The sequence below is a fragment of the Nyctereutes procyonoides genome, unplaced genomic scaffold (genome assembly GCF_905146905.1).
Source record: "Nyctereutes procyonoides isolate TBG_1078 unplaced genomic scaffold, NYPRO_anot_genome, whole genome shotgun sequence".
NCBI classification, from domain to species: domain Eukaryota; kingdom Metazoa; phylum Chordata; class Mammalia; order Carnivora; family Canidae; genus Nyctereutes; species Nyctereutes procyonoides.
This window is the reverse complement of record NW_026575046.1, coordinates 46,287,959-46,311,296: the sequence shown is the minus strand read 5'-3', so window position 1 is coordinate 46,311,296 and position 23,338 is coordinate 46,287,959. Positions and strand designations below refer to the sequence as shown.

General features: G+C 41.7%; 1 protein-coding gene across 1 annotated transcript in view; it reads right to left on the bottom strand.

The window, feature by feature from the left end:
• Nucleotides 1–23,338, bottom strand: part of DOCK2 (dedicator of cytokinesis 2) — a 401,682-nt gene that overhangs the window by 76,793 nt on the left and 301,551 nt on the right. The window contains exons 28-29 of the mRNA XM_055325894.1: nucleotides 13,509–13,607; nucleotides 10,718–10,812 (exon numbers count right to left, since the gene is read on the bottom strand). Coding sequence (XP_055181869.1) covers nucleotides 10,718–10,812; nucleotides 13,509–13,607 — 194 coding nt within the window. The remainder of the gene's footprint in view (nucleotides 1–10,717; nucleotides 10,813–13,508; nucleotides 13,608–23,338) is intronic.

The following is a 23,338-nucleotide window of genomic DNA, read 5'->3' as shown; positions in this document are numbered from 1 at the left end:
ATCAAATGCACAGTTAACATTTTGGTACCTGTTGTCAAATTGTGTTTCTCCATAAACATCTTCCCATTCATCTCTTCCTCCCCTTCCTCCTACCAAGCCCTATTGACTGGTCTTTCAGCCTCCCATCTCTTGTCTCTTCAACATCAAGAGTATTTTGTCCAATGGACAGCTCCAGTCATGTCAATCATCCATTTTAGTGACTCCCCACTTTCCACAGGATAAGCCCAAACTCTTTCTTTTGACAGTCAATGCCCTTTGTGATTGGACTCCACCCCTTTTAGACTCATTTCTCACTGTTATCCTGTGCTTTTTCTAGTTTTCTGATACATAGCTGTGTTCTTCTTTTGTATAAATGCCTCTCCTTTTAATCTCTTTAGGGCAGGGTCTGCTGCATCTTTGTGTCCTCCAAAGGATAGTTATTGCAATTTCCTTTCCCAGAATTCACCATGGTCTAGGATGACTTATTTGTGTGACTCAATAATGCCTGTCTCCTCCACTAGACTGTACTTTCCTTCAAATCAGAGACTCCCTCCATGATCTCATCTATTTTCCAACCTACATGCCTTTGGTTCCCAAATTTATATCTTCCTCCCTGGCCTTTCCCCTGAGCTTCCAGCTTGCATTCCAGTTCCCTACTCCATATCCTCACGTGGATTACTAATAGGCATCTCAAACATAAGGTCAAAATCTCAACCCCTGTAGTCTTCCCATGTTTCTGTAGTCTTCCCATCTATGTTAAGGATAACTCTATCCTTCCAATTGCTCAAGGAGAAAAAAGACTGTAGCATCCCTGATTTTCCTCTTTCTCTCATATCTTGCACCTGGCCTATCAGCAAAACCTTTTAGCATTACCTTAAAAATACAACCAGAATTTGACTATTTCTCAACACCCCATTTACATTGACCTCAACCAAGCCATGATCATTTCTTTCCTAGATTTCTGTAATAGCCCTCAATCTGCCACATGTCCACCTGTGACCTAGTCTCTACTATGTGTGTGTGTGTGTGTGTGTGTGTGTGTGTTTGTAAAATCTTTGAGGACAGTGGCCAGACCTTACCTGTACCACTGTCTATAATTTTGGATTAACATTGAATAATCAATAACTACTTATCCATTGAATGGCTGGTCCCAGAAAAATGCCCATTTGGCCTACCTGAGACACAATAGGAAGAGCCAGCAAAGAAGTATAGATTAGAAGGTAATTGCTTTGCATAACTATTGTGGCTCAATTCTGCATGGGAACTTCTGAGACACTGTATAGAACACACTTGCACTCAGCAGTGTTTCCTCTCAAGGATGTGGAACCTGAACTATTTATTTACCAATGCTAGCCCCTCACTAGTTGGAAGTTGCTCCTGTGGGCATTAAGTCCCCAGTATCTCTGGCTTGCCCTGTAGGTGGACTGAGCTCTCTCTCGCAGCCAGAGAAAGTCCAGAGAATTAAAGAACTAGGAAGCTCGGGATATGTGGTAAATGTCCACCAAAACTGTAGGTATCTTCTGGATCAGTCAGGAGTATGGGCAGGGCACCTCTAGCATTTGCCACATTGGGCATTGCTTGTAAAGAACCTGGGCTAGGTATTCATTAGGCACTTAATGTTTGTTGAACAAAGAAGACAGTGCATCCTGGTATCAGGATCACAAGATGTATACACCCACACATACACAGCTGGATGTGGACTCTGGCTTTGCCACTTCCCAGCTGTGTGGATTTGAGACATGTTCGTGTCACTTTGACATCTCATTTTCCTTGCCTGTGAAAATACCAACAATGTAGGCCCTTTCCCAGGGTCACTGCAGGCATTAGTGGCAAATGCATGTTAAGTGCGGAGCACGGTGCCTGACACAAATATAACAACAGGAACACAGCAGCTATGGCTACTTCAGACCCCTTTGGGTTGCTTCATTCTTCTTCCAAAGTCAGGGACTAACAGCAACATGGGCAGACAGGACCAGCTGCAGCTGGCAACCAGTTCTGCGGTAAGCAAGACCATGTAAAGGCAAAAAAAAAGAAAGAAGAGAGAGAGAGAGAGAGAGAGAGAGATCCTCCCCACTATTGGGATGTTAAAAATTGAGATTTCTTTGGCTTTGCTTTTCTGTCATTTGCTAATATGCTTTTGAAAAATACCTATATTTTCTCCTTAAAGATTAGTATCTTATTCCCCAGATGGAAATGCATTGAGTGGCTGTCATATTATGCTTTAAGTATCTCACAATCTCTAATGTGATATCAAAATGAGGGGCTTTACAAATTCTCAGAAGCAACAAAGCTATCAGTAGTTTCAGTAATAGCCATTATTTTGATTGTCAGCTTAAACCTGTCTCTGGTTCTCAAAGGCCAGTCAAATAACCAAGGAATTGATCAACCCTCTGTGTCAATGGTGGTACTGATGGCAAATAGGGGCTAGAGGCAGTAAGTCAAGGTTCTTGCCTCTCTCTGGGTTCTTCCACAGTCACTCTCTGGGAATCATGGATCCTAGTGTCACTTAACTTTGCTTTCTCATGTACGGGTTTGGAAAAGTTTGTCTTTTGTCTTCTTTTTAAAAAATAACTGTGTTTAAAGCCCAAGCACTAATATTGTGAAGTAAATTGGAATGAAAACATACTCAACTCTTTCTGTTACTCTCAACAATGCACTTGAATTGTTGAAAACGAAGTTCATGACCAGATCTCAATCTAACACTTCCTGCATCTCATTTGTGATGTGTAGGATCTATAAAATCAATAATAAGGGCAGCCTGGGTGGCTCAGCAGTTTAGCGCCGCCTGCAGCCCAGGGCCTGATTCTGGAGACCTGGGATCGAATCCCGCGTGGGGCTCCCTGAATGGAGCCTGCTTCTCCCTCTGCCTGTGTCTCTGCCTCTCTCTCTCTGTGTCTCATGAACAAATAAATAAAATCTTTAAAAACAAAAGAAATAGAAAAGTTGGGGGACGCCTGGGTGAGTCAGTGGTTGAACATCTGCCTTCGGCACAGGGTGTGATCCTGGGTCCTAGGTCCAGGGTCCAGGGATTGAGTCCTGCATCGGGCTCCCTGTGTGGAGTCTCCTTCTCCCTCTGCCTGTGTCTCTGCCTCTCCTCTCCCTCTCTCTGTGTCTCTCGTGAATAAATAAATAAAATCTTAAAAAATATAAAATCAATAATAATCAGAGCCACAGTTACCAATGATGGGACAGGCTCTCCGCTAAGGACTTTGCATGGATTCTTTCTGTTCTTCTGTCTTTTTCTTGTTTAATTCTTACATTAATTCTCTGAGTTGGGTATTGTTTCCATTTGAGAGATATGAGTTTAGGTAACTTTCCCAATAACCCAGCCAGTACATATGAAATCAGGATTTAAACAAAAGTATGCTGCTTCACAACGTAGGTATTTAAGCATTCTGCTATTCTGTCCATAAGCAAACCTCTGTAACTCTGTTCAATCTGAAGTGTGAGCTCACCTTATTAATAATAGCAATGACAGAAGTATAGCTATTTGTGTACCCCATGCTAAATACTCTACAGACATTCTTTCACATAATTCGATAAACCGAGGTAGGTGTTATTGTTATACACATTTAACAGAAGAAGGAACTGAATGTTGGGAAAATAAAATGATTTCCCCACATTCACACAGCTAATAAACAGCAGAGTACAGACCAATGTCACAGTTGTCTTTCTCTAAAACCTTTGCAATTAACCAGAAGGATATATGGGTTCCCTTGAAGGTCTGCCTGCAGTCTTTTGGCACTGGACATGCTTCTACTCGTGCCCACCGTTTTGCACACAGTCCCTTCACACTTTGTTCCCATCATCCTGCGGCTCTGCCCACAGCTGCCTGGGAACAGGGCCAAACCTTGACTCAGGCAGTCTTCCCTGGGTGGTCAGTGGCCATGGGTGCCCAGTGGGGGCACCCAGACCTGGAGAGTAGTTAAATCAAATCCTTTGAAGCAGTCCTAATGCGGGACAACTAGGGAGAAGACAGTGATCCATGCTCTAAGTAGAATCCATGAACAGATGACTCTGAGAGGAAGCAGAAGCCACATGTGAGAGAAGTCAGCTGCTGGGAGTAAAAAGAAACTGGCAGAATGATCCTTGAAGGTGGAGTAGGGGAATAATGATGATAGTTACAACTTAATAAGATCTGACTATGTAGCAGATCCTACTCTAGGTATTTTACATGTATTTTCTCAACCAATTGTCACAATTCCACTAGGAAGTAGGTACAACTGGTTTTACTGCTATTACACAGACTGCTGCAGGTGCTTGCACAAGCCTATGCTGGGTCAGATTCTCACTCTGGCACTCTTCCATGCTGTGTCCTGGAGCTGGTTGCTTGACCTCAGGGAATCTCAACTGCCCCTTCTGTGAAATGAGCCATGTGAAGATGAAAAAAGATGTAGTGATAAAGGTGGTGGCCCATTGCCTTAGCACATAGAAGTCCTCAATAAATGTCAGTTGTTGTTATTGTTAATAACCTGGCCACCTGGTAGCTCTGAGGCAGGAGGATTCCAGGCTGAAAACATTCTGATGTGACAACCAACTCGCACCCACAGGTTGTAGGACAGGAATAAAAGGACATGTCCTTGATGGTGAGAACGCTCAGGGGGAGAAGGCCTCTTTGAATTCCTTCCTGTGGTTCATGGGATGTAGTTGATTCTATTGGTTAAAACCTGACAATGGAAATAAAAGAGCTGGAGAAGAGATTCTTATTCCTCCCCTCCAGGAAGTGAGAAATCCATCCTCCCAGAATCTTTAAGCTGCTTCCCTCACAACACACAAAAGCTCTGTGCACCAAGAGGTTAGAGTGAAGTAATAGCTTCCAGCTCACCCCCAGTAACCCACACACTTTGCATAGAATCTGGGATTCTAGTGAGGGGTGCAGTATGCTCTTGGAATCTGGAATTCTGCAGCTTGCTGAACATCAGGATTAGAGGTGCTGTGCTGGCTAAAGAATCCATGGAGAGACTTTTTTCTGGTCAATGTACACTGGAGGAGGTGAGGTCCACAAAAAGGAGCAGGCATTACAAACTAATGTAGGTAGGAGGAAGGAGAAGCAGGCGACAGTTACCTGTCAGGATCCTGATGAAGCCACCATATGATTGCTGGACACTGCCCTACTCAACTTCCTATGGTTGACTTCTGTGACCCTACTGTGTGCCTAGTATATGCTTGAGACAATGTTAGACCTTGAATTAGGACACTGATAGAGGTAGACAAGATCCAGCCCAGATTTGCCACTTCTGTGAAATATTTTGTGTATTTCTAAACCATAGGAATGTGACAAGGAAAATAATAGCTAACACGTATGAAATGCTTGCCATGTGCCAAGCACTGTTCTAACTACTTTGTATATATTATTTCATTTCATTTGGGTCCTCACAATTGCGATAGATACTATTATTTGCCTCATTTTATAGGAAGAAAAATTGAGTCATAATAATTACATAACTTCACCCAAGGTAAGCTAACTATTAAATGATGGAGGCAGGATACGGATCCTGGCAGTTGTAAATCTTACCTCCTCTGTGTATTTTTTGTGCTCTGGACTCACTGTAGTGACTATAGCAATTGATCACATTTCCAGGGGCACATTTCCTGTCTCATCAACTAGACCATAAGCCCCTTGCCTTCTGGGGCCGAAGAACAGGCCCACTTCCTAGAGCCCTGCATAACCAGGACACTCAGTAAATATGTTGGTTGATTCCGTTTTGAGATGGTTTAGGGATGTGTACAAATTCCCAAGCCCCCTCAAAATGTTGGATTTCCAGATTGAGGTGCAGTTAGAAAGGGGAAAAAAGAGGTTCCTAAGTATAATTTTGTTAGTTTACTACATTATAAGGAACTTCATCATTTAAGAATTTAACATACCACGTAAATCAGATTTTACTGAAAGCCGCATTTTACCAAAAGAAAAAAAAATGTTCTAGCAGAAGGCATTTCTTGCAGTAAACATGTCACTAGGTCTGCATACACTAACAGTACACAGCTGAGAAGACATTCAACTCTGGAAAATTCCATTCCCTCCACCAAGCAGATAAATAAATCATATGTGACTGATATATACATACACACATAAATCCTAAGTGATAATAGAGAAATTATAAAAACAGGTAAGTTATAATAACATATAAATAATAAGGAAAGAAGGAAGGAAGGAAATTGTAAAATACATACTAACCAGCATAGGAAGTAAGAAATGTTCTGGCTATGCCATGCTGCATATTCTGTTTATCCAATTTACATTGAAATCTTTCACTAACTAGTCACTTGACCTTGGGCAAGTTACATCTTTGGGCCTCTTGCAGTTTTCTGAGCCACTAAACATGCAGTAGACACTTTTATACAATGTACTTCATAATATGAGCCTCACTATTTTACAGGATGAAGCAGTGGAGATCAAGAACATGGACTCTGATTGCATGGCTTCTTAATAGCAATGAAACATTGTATTAAGTTACTCATCTGTTCTGTGCCTCAGTTTTCTCCTATATAAAATGTGGATTACATTTAAAGTTGTGAAGATTAAATAAGTTAATACATGGAAAGTACTCACAACAGCAGTAGATCTAGGTGCTTAGCACATGTTAGCTATCATAACATCAAAGCAAATGTAAAAAAAGTGAGAAAATTTCCTTTTCAAAAATATTTTAGTTATTTGAGAAACAGAGACAGAGAAAGTGAGAGCACGAGTAGGAGCAGAGGGAGAGGGAGAAGGAGAGGGAGAAGCAGACTCCCTGCTGAGCAGAGGGCCTGATGTGGAATTTGACCCCAGGACCCTGGGATCATAACTTGAGTCAAGTTATGCTTAACCAATTGAGTCAAGTTATGCTTAACCAATTGAGCCACCCAGGAGCCCCAGATAGGTGAGAAACTTTCAAGCACTCCATTGTGAACTGAAGATGAAGGACGTTTACTAACTAAGAGAAAAATAATCATTCTTCTGGTTGACATTAGGCACATGCTTCTCTAGTCCAAGGCTAAGTGTGTTGTCTACACCCGGGAATGGCAATGCTTCTATTCAGTGAGTTTTCTGAGGTACCAGCACTGTTCTAAAGAGTAACTCATTCTATCCTCACATCATGAAATGGACATTATAATTAATTCCCATTTTATAGATCAGGAAACAGAGTCCAAGAGATTAAATGACTTCCCAAGAAAGGGAAGTAGCAGACTTCATAAGTCTGCAACCCAGCTGTTTATCTGAGTCTAACTTTTTTTTTTTAATGTAGAGACTTAAGTACTTGACTGAGCCTTAAGGGATGCAAATATTTCTATTTAGGAGAAAATTTCACTTTCTTAGATACTTTAGAAAACTATATTGTTATTTTCTAAGTATAAAGAAACCAAGGATTATTGTATCATCTCTGGGGGCCTATCCCCCCAAAAAGGCCAAAGTCCACAGGTAGCTGGGATTTCAGGAGAGAACATTCCTTCAAATTCTTCCACATGCTTCCTCCAAGATGACTATAGGCAACTCAGAAGGACTTGCTGGCCTGGTCAGGGCTCCAGGCTCTCTGGGCTCCCATCCTCCTGATCCTTTATAAGTGGTAGATGTCCGTGCATTTATTTGCCTATCCACCACCCAATTCTTCTTCTGGTAACAACTTTTAGACTTTTCCTTTGGATAACTACTCCCTCTACCTCTCCCTTTGCTCCCAGGCTTTGTGGTTTGGGTAGAACTAACCATAGCCTCCCAGTTGCAAAGGGAGTTATGCGATCCAAGCCTGATGAAAGAGGAAGTTTCACTTTCCTGGCCACAGAAATTTATAAATGGTGATGTAGCCTAAGCCAGAGCTTTGAAGAAGACACTTGTTCTGCCTGTTGAAGAGGAAGATTTTTCTTTCTACTGGAGTTGCTAATTCAAGGCATGTTTCTGGAACTTCTAGAGCCCATTTTCCCCACCACAAAGGGAGTATCTGCCTGAAAATGAAGCCAACAGAGAAAAGAGCAAAGATAGAGACAGATTTCTTAGATTGTTTGAACACCTAGACGCATCCATGCCTGAAGCCACAACTCTGAGCTAATAAACTCTCTTTCTACTTAGGCAGATTTGAACTAGATTTCTTTAAAAATTCTAATCAATATGTACTCATTGGATACACAAATTTCATTATATTATTTACAAATATCAGGCTTTGTGCTAGGAGCTGGAAACACAGAGATAAATTAGACATAATTATCTAGTGCTTGCCTTCAAGAATCGCATTCTTTGGTGGCAGAAGCAGTCATCTGAAGAGACAATTATAGTACAGTGGAGTAGCACCATATATGGGCATGTATGGAAATACAGAGAAGAAACACATTCTCCTACCAGGAGAGAGTTCTAGAAGCATCCACAAAGGAGAGGTTACAGTGTTGAGAATTTGAAAGATGCTTTCATGTTGAGCTTGGTCTAGAAGCGGGGAGAGCAATAGTTTATGAAAAGTCAATAGGAGAATGAAATGGTCAATAACAGTGAATAGTTGAATATATTTAAAGCACAGGGTGAGTTGAAGATGACTCACGTAGGTGCTTCACATATTTTGGCAAAACCTGAAGATATTATTGACCAACTGGCAAACAGTGAAAGGATTCACACACAGTTCAAGAGCTGGCCACTACTGTAGCACAAGACGACGAATATTGACATTAGGTAATATCAGCTACATAATTTGTTGAGCTCAGTGCACAATGAAAATGTGAATCTTCTTGTTCAAAAATTATTAAGAATTTCAAGTTGGCAAAAGAAGGGCATTAAACCAAACATGGAGCCCTTTAGAGTGTAGGGTTCTAAGTAACTGTACAGGGTACAGGCTCAGAAATCTGGTCCTGACAGAGGGGTAGGGAAGGGAACTGCCTCTGATCTGTCACATGGCCCATGCCTAACTTCCACCAACACTTTAATCATTGCAAAAGCCAAACTCCCATCTGTGAGATGAGGGAGAATTGGCAAGTTTAGCTCAGACTGAGAATTCTGACATATTATTTGCTGGGCTAATTTTCTTCCTTCCACCATTAGCTCCACTGCACAGCCAGAAACTTCCTTCTGCCTTGACAAAACACTTCCCCCCTTCACCAGCCCCTAAACCTGGCCCCAAGAGCTCTGCAGGTAAGTGAGTCTTTTGAGTCATATGGTCAGGCACATAGGCATCCAATTAGTGGAAGAATAGATTTTTAGAGGGACTGAAGTCGGCTCTTAGGCACACATGATACAAAAATTCTCAGACAGTATCCAATGACAAAATTATTAATACATAATTGTTTATAGTCTCCCTTCTTTGCCTCCCACTAAGGAGAATTCTGCTTCTGCCTCTTCAACTTCTCTTCTTTTTACACCCTCTAGGGATATTATTGTTTTCTAGCCAATTCTTATTTTTTTGGATATAGAACAAGGGCAATAGATAGGGACAAAACTTCTTGCCAATGTAGAGTGAAGAGCCTTTCATGGGAAGGATTTAAAATAATTATATGAAGCCAAAGGAAAAAAGAGGGGAGAGGCCAAGAAGATCCAGTTTTAAAGGAATTTATGGATAGGAATTGAGAATAAAGTTGTAAGAGAAACTTGGATAATGCATGGGATGTGAGACATACTGAGAGAGAAATGAATGAAGGGAACATCATACTGCTGAGTGTTATAATTTTAATTGCATTTTGATGAGATGATACTATTTGAGAGAAAGCATTAAAGACTGAAATTGCTTATAATTACTTTTATCTAATGTTGTGCTACATTATGTGGGTTCTGAATTATACTTGGGTTACACTGGTATCCTATGAGATATTAATAGATATTATATATATGCACAGAGACATACATACATGCACACCAAGTGGTTCCATTAGCAAGTAAATTTGTGAAATTCTGTATCCTAAATCCTTCATTCAGAGAATCCCATCAGCATATTAAAGGCTCTAGGAAGTCCTGCAGTACAGAAATCTGTTCAAAGCTGCTTAATCCAATACTTCCTAAACTTATTTTACTGTATGTCACAAATGTATTTTATTGTTTTGAATAAATGTTAAAATAATATAATTTTAATAAGGCTGACCTTAAGTTCTTCTGTCTCAAGAGTTTGGGGGAGACTTCACAAAGTATGTTAACTTCTTCTAAGATTTATTTATTTATTTGAGAGAGAGGGAAAGAAAGAGAGAGAGAAAGTGGGGGAGGGGCAGAGAAACTTTTTTTTTTTTTTTAAGATTTTATTTATTTACTCATGAGAAACAGAGAGGCAGAGACACAGGCAGAGGGAGAAGCAGGCTCCATGCAAGGAGCCCAACATGGGACTCGATCCTGGGACCCCAGGATCACACCCTGGGCCGAAGGCAGGCACTAAACTGCTGAGCCACCCCGGGATCCCCAAGAGAGAGAGAATCTTAAGCAGACTCACCACTGAGCAGAGAGCCTGATATGGGGCTTGATCTCACTACCCGGAGATTAATGCCTGAAGCCAAAAACCAAGAGTTGGAGGTTTAACTGAGTCACCCAAGCACCCCACAAAGTATGTTATTTTAACTGGCATTTGAAGAATGGAAAAGGTGGGAGGTAGCCAGCCCAGTATATACAAAATCATGAGGACTAAAATATTTTTTTAAAAAGAAGATTCAAGATTGGTGTGAAGTGCCCTGGTGTTTAAGAGTAGAAAGAAGACTCTGCTATACTTTTATTCTCACCAGGAAGAAAGTATCCTTACTTTGTCTCTATGAGGGCTCTTTAACATGATTGCTGGGGTGATGTAGCAGTTAGGAACAAGTGGCAGCTCACCTGTTCTGAACCATACTCATGGCCATCCAGTCTATAGGATACACATTTTTCCCAATGAGGTCCTTGAACATGATGAATGTCTCCATCAAGAAGTCCTGAAATTGTAAAGCAAAACACACTTGTCATCTTGTCTCATAGGAACTGACTGGAAGTACCCAGATCTTGTTGGATGTTTAAATTTTTTTCTTTATTATTTTTTTAGAGAGGCAGAAAAGGGAAAGGATATAGCCTTTCATTTACTAAGTCCAAAGAAACCAATTGCAGTGGATTTTTAAATGGAAGCTTCATGTTTGTTACTAGGAGACTTTCACAAATACAAGTGGAATGTGACTATGTGAAAATACTCTCAAAACAGAGTGCTAGTAATTCTGTCTTTGGGAGGAAAGAAGTAAATGCATTTGTTGATGTCACAATTTTTTAATTTCTCAAATATGTATTTAAGAAGGAAATATTCTACACTTTGTGAAGGCATCTCAGGTCATATAACAAGCAATTACTAACATGACCACCTAATTAGCAGTACTGTAAACACAACTATTTCATATATAACAGACATATCCATGGGCAGATTAGAGGAAATGCAACAGGCACTCTCTTCCTCTTGTTTGAAGAGGTTGAGAGTAGATTTCAACACACTCCATCAGATATCGCAGCACGCCAAGCTTGTGCTCCATCTTTGCCGAATACAAATTCAAGACAAATCCAGATAGCAAAGACCAGGAACACTGGCATGTGGATGCCTCTGGGCTGGAAAAAGCCAAATCATACTCTCTGTATGATTTTGGGAAAATTTTAAATCCATAGGAAACCCATTCAGAGCTCTTTCCTTAAACTAGTGGTTTTCAAATTATTTTAACAGCATAATACTTTGTCCAAAGAAAATATTACTAGAACTGAATAGATAAAAAAGACAAAAGTAGAATAGCTGTGGTTGACATATGTGTGTGTGTGTGTGTGGTGTGTGTGTATGCGTGTATGTTTATGGTAGAAGATAGTGAGGATGCAAGGAATATAATTTGAAAATCACTAAGCTTAATTGCAAAATTCTGAAAATTAGATTTGTTCCTTTTCAGCGATCTGCTTCTAGGGAAAATTATGTCAATGCTTTAAGTCCCAGTTTCCACATCAGCAGAATGAGGATAACATCTAACTCAAAGCCTGGCCCATTGTAACTGCTCATTAAATGCTGGATCGTGACAATGGCGAATATTGTTATTCATCTTTGATATCACCTGGGGAAATGGGGATATCATCATAGGCTCCTTCCCTTCCTATGGCAACGGAGAAGGCCTCCGGCTCATAGATGAAAAACCTAGCTTTTGAATGAGAAGCTATAGTATGCTCTAAGGGTTAGGACAGAAGTTCAAATCCTACTCTGCCACATACTTTCTTTTCTTTTTTTTTTTTTAAATTATTTATTTATGATAGTCACACACACAGAGAGAGAGGCAGAGACACAGGCAGAGGGAGAAGCAGGCTCCATGCACCGGGAGCCCGACGTGGGATTCGATCCCGGGTCTCCAGGATCGCGCCCTGGGCCAAAGGCAGGCGCCAAACCGCTGCGCCACGCAGGGATCCCCTGCCACATACTTTCTATATGACCTTGAGCAAGCAGATTATAGACTTATAAAATGTGACTGCTAATCCCTAGGTCATACTGTTGTGAGGATTATATAAAACAGTATATATGTTCAACAGGTAATAATTCCCTTTTCTACCTGTCTTATCACTTTTCCTTCCACTGAGGATCAAAAATTAGGAATCTGATCTTTCTATTTCCATGTCCCATGACATAGAGAATTTAGGGAAAAATCCTGGGTTATTTGGCTTTCCTTTTGTTTTATTTTTTGTGTATCCAGAGAAAGATTACGTTTCTTGCCAATACTGCTCCAGTGAGGAGATCATCTCTCTGCTGAATGGCTGAAAGAGCAGGACATTGGCTTCTTAATAATTCCCTTTTTATGGACCACTCTCTGAGATTGGCCCTATTTTAGCTTTCTTGGCCACTCCAAGGAGACTTGAAAGTGAGCCCCAACAGTGGAATTCCTGAATCTAGCAGTAGCAAGGAGACAATGACAGAAACGACCATGTTGAGGGCAAAGGGACTGTTATATCCCCATGACAGCCTGGGCTGGGCTTTATGTTGATAAGTCATCTGCTACAGAGCTATGAGCCTATGGGCCAAAGTCCATGTGCAGACTATTCTGTAGCAAATGAGTCCCGAGAAGCTAAAAGAGCAAGGGGGCTCAGAGGTCAAATTCCTCTATGTATTTGTGATCATAATATAGAAATAGCTACCTTTTACAGGGCACTTAATATGTGAGAGCTACTATGCTCTCATTAACCCCTTCCCCATACTATGAAATAAATAAATTATCCCACTTTACAGATAGGGAAACTGAGGCTTAAGAGCGATAACTTGCCCATGATGACATATCTTTCCAATGACAAATCTTGGATGCAAATCCTAGACTGTGTGACTCTAACACTCATCCTCTTAAGCCCCCAAATGCCCATGATTCATCAACAAACATTTGTTGAGGCATATTTATGCTAGACATTCAATTTTTATCTCTGACAGAGACTGAAGACATGTTTCAGAAGTGGTATATACAAGCCTAAGTGGAAAATAGAAGTAGAGAATCACATGAGAGTGTTTGTAAACTTAGACACACACATACACAAAATTCACTGGGATACCTTTTTGCCTTGAACTCTTTAAGAGCCAAGAATAAAACATGCCTTCCCTATACTGCCCCCCATACACACCCCCCACATCATGTTGACTCACCACAAGTTCAGAGCTGGTCTGGAAGGTCTCAATATAGAAGGAATAGTGCTGATCACCCATCTGGTTTAAAATTGCTGTCATACATGCCACAAAGTGACTCTGTAAGAAATAAAGAAAGATGCCGTGAAATAGTGGAGAGAGCACCATGAGATTGATCTTCCCCAATTTCTCGACTTCAGACTGGAAAACACCCCAACCATCTCAGGCAAGTATAAAAAGATTTCCAAGGAGGGAGAATCTTTCCTTACTGGACCAGCAAGTGAAATGTCCCTATGAGGAAATGGTTCCATATGGCTCATTTATGGGTTCTTTCTTCAAAAATCACTTACTGAACACCTATTATGTGACTAGGACTGTAATAGGAATTCCAGGTATAGAAATTGGAGCCTGATCCATCACTTCTCCAGCTGCTTGTACTTTGGGAAAAGTCCACTGCATTGGTGTTAGGAGATCTGGCCTGTATCAAGATCCTGGAGATACTTGGAATTTCTGATAAATAATTTTATATACCTAAGTCCCAATTGTTTCATCTGTAAAGTGGGACAATAATCCATCCATATCCCCTCCCCAGATATGTATTAAAAGGATCAAATGGCTCCTATAATGCTTTGAATAAAATGAATTTCTTTATAGAGAAATCAGTTGTTGGACCATCAAGAATTGCCCAGTGAGAAGCCAATAGCTACCAACACCTGTTAAGGGCCTTGGAGGAGGGCGGGGGGTGGGGGTGAATGGGTGACGGGCACTGAGGGGGTACTTGACAGGATGAGCACTGGGTGTTATTCTGTATGTTGGTAAATTGAACACCAATAAAAAATAAATTTATTATAAAAAAAAGGGCCTTGGAGGATAAAAGAAATGAAAAGTGGTGGTCTTTGGTCTTCAGGAATTCATGACCTAGTTGGGAAAGGAAGATTAATATCTGTGAGGGAAAACATACAAGACCTTTGATCTGTCAGGCACACCAAGTGTCAGAGGGATTCAAACGAGAGAAATCAATGCAGGAATTTAGAGAAAAGGTGGGTTCGGAAGGATCCATGGAATCAGAGGAGCAAGAACCAGATCCCTCCATGCACCAGAATATATCACCACAGCCCTTTCTGCTTTTTCCCTCCCAGATTTTATGAGTCTGTATCAGGGTGCATATTTTAGCACAGTTTAGGTTAGTATCTGTTAGCAGCAGTTAGGGACATCTACTCTGGAAATCTTGTAAAGGAAGTACCAACCACAAATCCACCAGAGGAAAGGAGACACTCAAGATTATCTCCTATAAGATTCTAATGGGACTGCCATCTTAGTCAAAGAAAGTCCCACTAGGTTTGGTCAAGGGCAGGCTGATGGAAAATGGTCTGCTCAGTGTGAGACAGGCCTCTTCAGGGAACCCTGCTGCTAAAGGGTGTCCGACAGAAGGCATACCAGAGGCATCATGTGTTACGGAAGTATTATTCGTGAACCAATAAAAATGGATTTGGTATCACAAACTGCTATCTTTGTTATGCATATATATATGCATATATACGTGTATACATGTGTATGCACACACACATATATAGAAAATACACATATGAAAAAATACATATCTTTGTAGATTATAGCTTTACACTTTAGTTATAGTGGTCCAATCAGAAAGACTAGCTATATAATTCGTGGGGCTCTGAGCAAAATGAAATGAAGAGTCCTTGTTAAAAATTATTCAGAATTTCAAGGCAGCCCTATGTCCCATTCTGAGCACCAGCCCAGGTCGTTATACCCAGGAAGCCAGCCCTGCCACCATGCTCACACACCATAAATATTTAGAAAACACACAAAGCTGGATGAAAGCGCAAAGCTGAGATTTTCAAGAACAACAGTGAGGACACTCGTCACTGGACACTATGTTGATGGGGACCTGGAGCCTCTATACTGGGGTGAACCATCTTGATCATCCAGGGAGGCAAATCCTCTCTTGCTCAGACCCCCAGGGGGTGATGGTGAGTTTGTGAAATTATCAGCTCTTTTCAAACCAGACAGAGCACCACCATCACTGTTAACTAGATCCCATTTAAACCAAGAAAGAAGCTTCATCATTGTGTATCCCTCTGGCCAGGCTGGATGCCAGAAAGGAGAAATCCTAGAGTTTGAGAGGTGTGTGTGTGTATGCGTGTTGTGTGTGTGCACGCACGCACACACACGTGTTTCCTCTACTCTCTCCATCTCTTCTCTCCTTTCCTCAAAGAATTCAGCCTGTGACCACTAGAGGTCTTTTCTTCTCACATGGTAGCTGCCGAGCAGTTTGTTCGGCTTTTTATTTATTCCTACGTGAGCAGACCCACTACACTTCTTGCATATAAACAGTGAAAATTACAACATAAAGGACTCATTATTCCTTCTTTTGGAGTAATTCTGCTGCTGGCCAAAGCCCGGCTCATTTTGCAAGGAAAGGGAGGACATCTCTGCAGGTAATTCTACTGCTTCAAGGTAAGAGATTTGGGTAGGTTTTATTTTCTTGTGATCCATGATCCTCTAAGAGAAAATGCTATCGCCTCTTGGACAATAGTTTACTTTTAAAGCTTTGGCTTAAATGAGTCCTGGGATTGTGAGCTTGTGTTTCTGTGCGTGTGTGTCTCTGTGTGTGTGTTTGTGTGTGGTGGAAAATCTACCATTGTCAGAACTGCAGGCTGCCCCAAATGCAAAGATACGGAATGCTTGTTATTCCTGGCTTGATTTGAATTTGAAGTGGAGGAAAAAAAAAGCAAAAAACAAACCTCAGATCTTAAGTTGCTTGGAATTACCTTGAAAAGGCTGCATTGTCTTAAGCCTTGTTTAGAGAAACTTCCATGCTTCATTTTAAAAGAAATAAAAGGGGAAAGGGTTCAGGTCCCCATCTAGAGAAAGTGACCATTTTCTGATAGAAACCACTATTTTTTTTAATAAAGACTTGCTCACTGTGTTAGAGTCTGCCAGTCCATCAAAATTACTTTTACCAGCTTGTTCATTTCTTCCTTCTAACTACCACATAGAAAAATCCAGCTCAGTGCCTTATAGCACGATTTGTAGTGCAATGTGACTGAAGTTTGGGCAAGTTACCTGCATTTGGCTGTTAATGACAAATGACAGTGTTTTACATCTGACTGGAAGCACCCCTTTTTTCCTACTATGGTGTCTAGCCCACTTTAGTACCAAATCTGTCAGAAATCATACCGATGCGATCGATTGATTACTGAAATGGCATGAGACGCCAATAGCAGATTCGTACTCAGAAAAGATTCTCTCTTGTCATTTATATTAAAAAACAAATAGCAAAGCAAAAACAAAACAAAAGCCGTCTTTGTCACATAATGATAGGATGATAGAATAACATTATGCCTCTGACGTTTATCCTTTTCTCAGTAATATCCCCAGCATGGCAATCTACTTCTTTGCTTCTTGTCCCCTTCCCTTTTTATGAGTTTGAGACCTTACTTCTATATCCACCATGTTTTAAATGTTTAGAAAGAGATAGGGGAATGGGTGGGGGTGTGATGCACTAGCAACTCCGATACTCCTCACATTGACATTGCTCAAACTTTATAGCATAGGAGCCAAATCTCCCGATCGTGTCGGCAACATGGAAAAGCCTGAGGACTGCATGGGGGAGAGCAGAGTGGAGGGATCCCCTGCAGTCCAGACTAGTGAGAATCCCTCTCTCCCCAGCCCTGGCAGAGATTGTGTAGGTGACATATATTTACTACCAAGGCATGAGGCAGCCACTCATCCATAGCCCAGCAGCATGCCAGGTGCCTGGATGGGAAATTGCTTCTTAAAACAATACCAGGAGGACCTGCATCTTAAATCCCAGAGAGAAATTGTATCCGAGGCTCTGGCACCGACCAGGCAGTCACCTCGGCTCAGTTTGGGGCGGTTTAAAATGTAGCTAATGAATCACAGCATGAAGAGACACGGTTTGAAAGTAGGTCAAACGTGTAAAAATAAGTGCAATCATCGCAGGCACTTGGCTGATGAGGGGCTACTTAACGCCTTGAGTGGCAGGGCTTATTTGCCACATAGAACCCTCTTCAGCGATCCGCGACAATCAATCCTCTTAATTAATTCAACCCATCAGTATGGAGAGAGGTCTTGCACACCTGGGAGAGCACTGAAGCTCCGAAGGAAAACAGCCAGGGTCTCTTCACTGTGTGGTGGCAAGAGAGAAAAGAGAAACCCAGTATCGCGTGATTAATATTAATTAGCTGAGATACTAGGTGATTAGGATCAGGAGAGTAGCCCTCCTCAAATCATTCGGCTCCTTTGCATAATAAAACCATCATCATCATTTCCTCATATTGATAAGGCCATTAGTTGGATACACGTCACTCAAGTTAAACATATCTATTTAACCACCTCTAATGCAAGCACACCTACACACAGACACACACAGACACACAGACACACACACACACACACACACACACACACACAGTCAAGACCCCTGCAGTGCTGAGTGGACCAGGAAGAGGCTATCAGTTTGCCCTGCCTTGAACAACAAGCATCAAAGGGGCAGAGGGGCCTGGTTGCTGTGGATGCCATGCGTCCCCCACTCACCTGAGATTGTGGGAGGGATGAGCTCACAGAAGGAGGGAAGCAGCTAACTTTGGGAGCTTGCTACCTAAATGCCAACATTACTACGCGATACCAGCTGGTGACACGTTGCTATAGTAACTTCAAATAATGTGCAAGGCCAAAATAAAATAAAATATAGAAAGCGTCAAGGAGAGGAGATGAAGGAAAGTTTTCATACCGAGGGAGGCTCATAGGGAGATGAAAAGTTCTATCTCTCAAGCCATTGATCTCCTTTGGAGACTAAGAGTGGCCAAATGCCATCCTCAGGTTGCTTCTCCATTCACCCTCATGTCTGCCATGTAGTTATATAACAGATTTTATTCTTGGGTGGAATTGGCACTGTCTGTGTGTTGGATCCAGGACCGGAAGTGGGAGGCTGTGGTGTTAGGAAAAACAGGGACTCTTAAACCCGTTCATCTTAGAGCTTTATCAGGCACTCAGAATTCTAGTTTGTAGTGATCTTTAGGGACACTAGTGTATTGTTCTGTATTAGCAATCATCTTGTCTGGGCACTGTGCTGGGTGTCAGGGTGCAGCAGTGAGCAGAATGGATAAGGCTGTGCTCTGAAGAGTTTACACCTGGTTCCATCAGGATGTAGGGTGTCAGAGTGCCTTGGAGCCAAGCAGCCTGAGTTCAGATCTTATCTCTATCTTTTCCTCATTGTGGGACTGTGGGCAGAGCCTCAGTGTCCTCATCTGTAAAAGGGAATAGAAATGTTTCTTACTTTATATAGTTTGTGTGAGGATTAAATCAAAAAGCACCCGGAACAAGCCCTTAATAATTATCAGTTATTATTATTATTGTCCCTGTTGCTTACTGTGATCCAGAGAAACTATGCATATTTAGCTCATTGAAATTCCTGACCTGGGTGAAGGAAATGATGACATCACTTACCCATGACTGGCTGTGGACACATCAAGTGCTCCCAATCACAGCTCAATGCCTTTGACTCTGAACGTGCCTTGGTTAACAACATGCCCAAAGTCCAGCTGTTAGGTAAATCACATGTGAGCCTCTTGGACCAGGGCACTTTGGGAGGTTTCTTTTATTTGGGGACAGGCAGGTGGGAAGAGTGACAACAGCACCCAAGTTGTTCGAAAGTGTGAAATATAACTGTCTTCATCAAAAACTTATTTTCCTAGCTGTTTGGCTTTAGGATGTGCCAGTGGTGTTCTTTGGTTCCCTGGGGATCCTGCTGTGTGATAGAGTAAGCCAAGGCACCCTCTTTGAGGGGAAGCTTCTTGATGAGCACAGATCCCAGGGTTACATGTGGCCTGCTCCATGTCAAAGGCACAACACCACAGGAAAACAGAAAAGTTGCACTTAGATGCCATATATCCCAGATACACTTTGACATATTCCGTCAGTGCAACATGAAAACTCTTGGAGGGTTAGCTGTGTGCACCCCTGCCTGGTGCTGTGGGCATTAATGATGGCTCAACTACCCGGCATCACTAGGGCCAAAACTACAGGTGTCTCCTCAGAAAGTTAGCCTCACTGACAAGGAGCAGGAAGGGAGAGGTAAACAAGGCTGGTTTGAATCAAGGATGGAAGAGGAGACTGAATTGGTAACACTCCTTGGAAACTTACACATTTTGAACCTGGGTAGAACCTGTGCACGTGGCTCTGTGGTGTGAGGTCACTTTAAATCTTCCAAACGATACCATGGGATTCCAACGTCGAGATGGACAATAAGGAAATTCCATTCATTCATTCCTTGTGCTCAGGACTCTACATTTATCATGTCACTGACTCATCATCTCAACAACCTCATAAGGTCAATTTTATGCCCATTTTACAGATGAGGAAAGTGAGATGTGTGGGTGTCCAGCAGCTTGTCTAGACAGTCATTTAGCATATGATGTGCCAGGAATTAAAATCTGGATCTTTCTGACTCAAAAACCTGTGTTCTTTTAATGAATCCACTGTGTCTCCCATGTCAGCATTGTCAGCTCTACCTGGGGAGAAATTTTTGTCCATTCATTGCTGAATCACTGGGATCTAGAATTGAATCTTTATACATTCTTTAACTCAACAAATATTTCTTGAGCCCCTATTATGTTCCAGGCTTGGTTCTAGTTGCAAGGGATACAACCAGGAAAGAGAGTAACAAAATTTGTTCTTAATGAGCTCTCATCCCCATTGGGTGCAGGGCCAGGGATGGAGAAACACACTAGAAGCAAGTGAATACATAAGTAAGATTATTTTAGGTCATGGTATCTACTACTAATGACATATCACCAAGGAGTGAGATAGGGATGGAGTGAGAAGGAAACCATTTTCTATAGAGGAGACAAAGGCAGCCTCTTAGAAAGTTGACATTTGAGTAGAGATCTGAATAATGAGTCAATCATGCAAAAATCTGGCAGAAAAGCATTCCAGGGCTATTGAATAGCAGATGCAAAGGCCCTGATATGGGATGTGCCTGGAATGCTGGAGGATCCAAAAGAAGGCTGGCATAGCTAGAAGGTATAAAATAAGGGAAGACACTGTATAAGATGAGGTCAGAGAGACAGGGAGGGCCCAGATCCTGTGAAACTTTGGGGGTCAGGGATAAGAGACTGGATTTTCCTCTAAGTGCAAAAGGAGGCCATTGATTTGGGTTTTCAAAAGCTCTCTCTTGGGGCACCTGGGGGCTCAGTTGTTTGGGCATCTGCCTTCAGCTCAGGTCCTGATCCCAGGGTCCTGAGATCGAGCTCCGCATAGGGGTAAGCAGGGAGAGACTGCTTCTTCCTCTCCTCCTCACTTGTGCTATCTCTGTCTCTCTCCCAAATAAATAAATAAAGTCTTAAAAAAAAAAAAGCTTTCTCTTGCTGCTGTGTGTTTCAAGAACCCTTCTTTAAAGAGGCGGTTTCCACATCTTACCACACAAGCTCATCTCCAATACATTGTACTGGACTTGTTCCCAGGGTCATGATTCTGTGAAAAGCACAAATTATGTTTTCAACATTGACTCTTCCTTATTCGTGGTAGTGTCACCACTCTTCAGCAAATGCTTCTCACTAAATGACTATTTTATAGCAGACTCTGACCCTCCTTGGGCAGACAAGAGAGTGTACTCTAGTTTTATGTGGATCCTACATGTCTTCAAGCTTAGTGGGCTCATCTCCCTGTTGTTCAGAGCTGAATGAGAGGGAACCTGCTCCCGTGGCTCCCAGTCTCTGATCAGAGCCATTTGCATCTGTGGGACCTGAGAAATCTGTTTGTCAGGAAGGGGTCATCATTTAGGATATCCTTAATTTTTGACTGAAAAGGGGATGTTTTTTCTAAACACTTTTAATAACATTTGTGAAGATGTGGGTGGGGAAGTTCACAAATATGATTGTAAGAATAATAATTTCAGAAACAAGGATTTATTCTCAGCTCATACACCAGTGATGGTCTTCTAATCTTTGCACTGGATGCTTCGGGAAAGGCTGTGCAAAAAAGTCTATTTGGAGTCCTTGGCAATATGATCTTGTCTTCAGCGTACTTCTCGGGAAAAATGAAAGCCAGGAACATCACTGGGATGTGGGTCCTGGATGAATATTCTAAGCAGCCCCTCACCTTCTCATGCCAACATTTGCATCAAGGTTAGGTGGGACACCAAGATCAACCTTCCACAGGAAAAGGTATACAAAAGGATATTATGTCTCAGGCAGAAGGCACTGTGGGCTACAGGACAATAAGTCAGTATGCTAAGCCCTTTATTTATCCATCAGTAATGACTTTTTATAGCAAGAAGAAAAAAAACTGGAAGAAGGAGAAGCTAATATTACTTGGACATTTATGAGTCAGATACTGTGCAAAAAAGTATCCTGATGGTCACTAATGCTACTAGTTCTTGAGCATTCACTATTGGCCAAGCACTGTATATGCTTCATCACATTTAATCCTCCCAATGTGCAGGCGATCTTGATAAAACCACTTGGACCTTTTACAGATGAGAAAACGGAGAAGCAGAAAGGTGATGTGACTTGCCTAGATTAGCTTGACCCCACAATGCTTTTGTTTTCTTTAGAAGAAAGAAAAAGATATTATTGTTTTATAAACATGATATAATCTTAATAATAGGAAAATTAGGTAAAACCTCAAAGTACAATGAAGAAAGGAAAAGTGCACATTTTACCTAACTGTGCTCCCTGCTGAACTAACCTTCAAGACAGAGAATACTCAATATTCCATTCAATTCCATAAAGTTATCGAATATTAAGAAATATTCTAGATATCTCTTGTGCCTATATAGAGATGGAAAGATGGATGGAGGGATGAATGGATGGATGGGTGGAGCCAGCTTGGAAGATGGGTAAACACACCCCTACATAGATAGGACCAGCTCTCTTAATGACTATGCTCTATGGTTTATGAGTCTCCCATGATTTTAGGCTCAACTGAGGATAACTGCTCTGTTTTCTGCATTGCTTAGGGTGTTGAAGGCCAAGAAGGGTTCAGAGTGGAACATGAATGTCACATATTAGGAAATATGTCTGGTTTCCCATAGAAGCAGCTTTCCTGGAAGGCACTGGACAGGGCATCCTAAGTCCTGGGAGCAAATGCCAGTTCTCTTCAACATCTTCTAGAACTTTGAACACAGTGCTTGATCTCTCTGGCCCCACTTCTCTCATCTCTGAAACAGCGATGCTAATACCACATATAGCACTGTTCTGAAGATGAAGTTGAAAGTGGGTGCCTGGGTCCCGTGTAGAGCCTGGTACACCAGAGGCATTCAGAAAGACTTCTTGCAGTGCTCAGCCTCACCCTTCTTTCCAGTTCACCAGAACAGTTTGTTGATCAGCTGGACAAGTGTAGAGTTAGCTTTTGGTTGACTCATGGAGGATGATTTAAACCTCCCTGTGGACCTGGAGAGCTGCATTGCAGATGATGATTTATACAATCTCTCCCTGCCCTTTGTATCCCTTTATAAAGTTTCCACGTTTAAAGGAGAGGAGGGGCAGGCAGACAAAGGTGTCCACAGACAACCAGTCAGCCAGGCAAAAGGTTTTTCAGGAGGGATGATTATTTTGTGGATAAAAGGATTACTTTAGTTTACCCCTTGTGTTTACTTCATGAGGAGTGAAGAAGAGTGAAGGTCTCTCTCTCACATTGTGTCTTATTTTATCTTTTTTCACATTGTGTTTTAAACTTCAAGCCCAACTTTCCAACCAGGACTCTCCTAGCACCTCCCCAACCTCCTACAAATTGATCTAGTTACCCCTGCTGTAAGTGACCTGCTAGTCCCCAACATGCTCCGATTCTTGGGTCCAAGTATAATA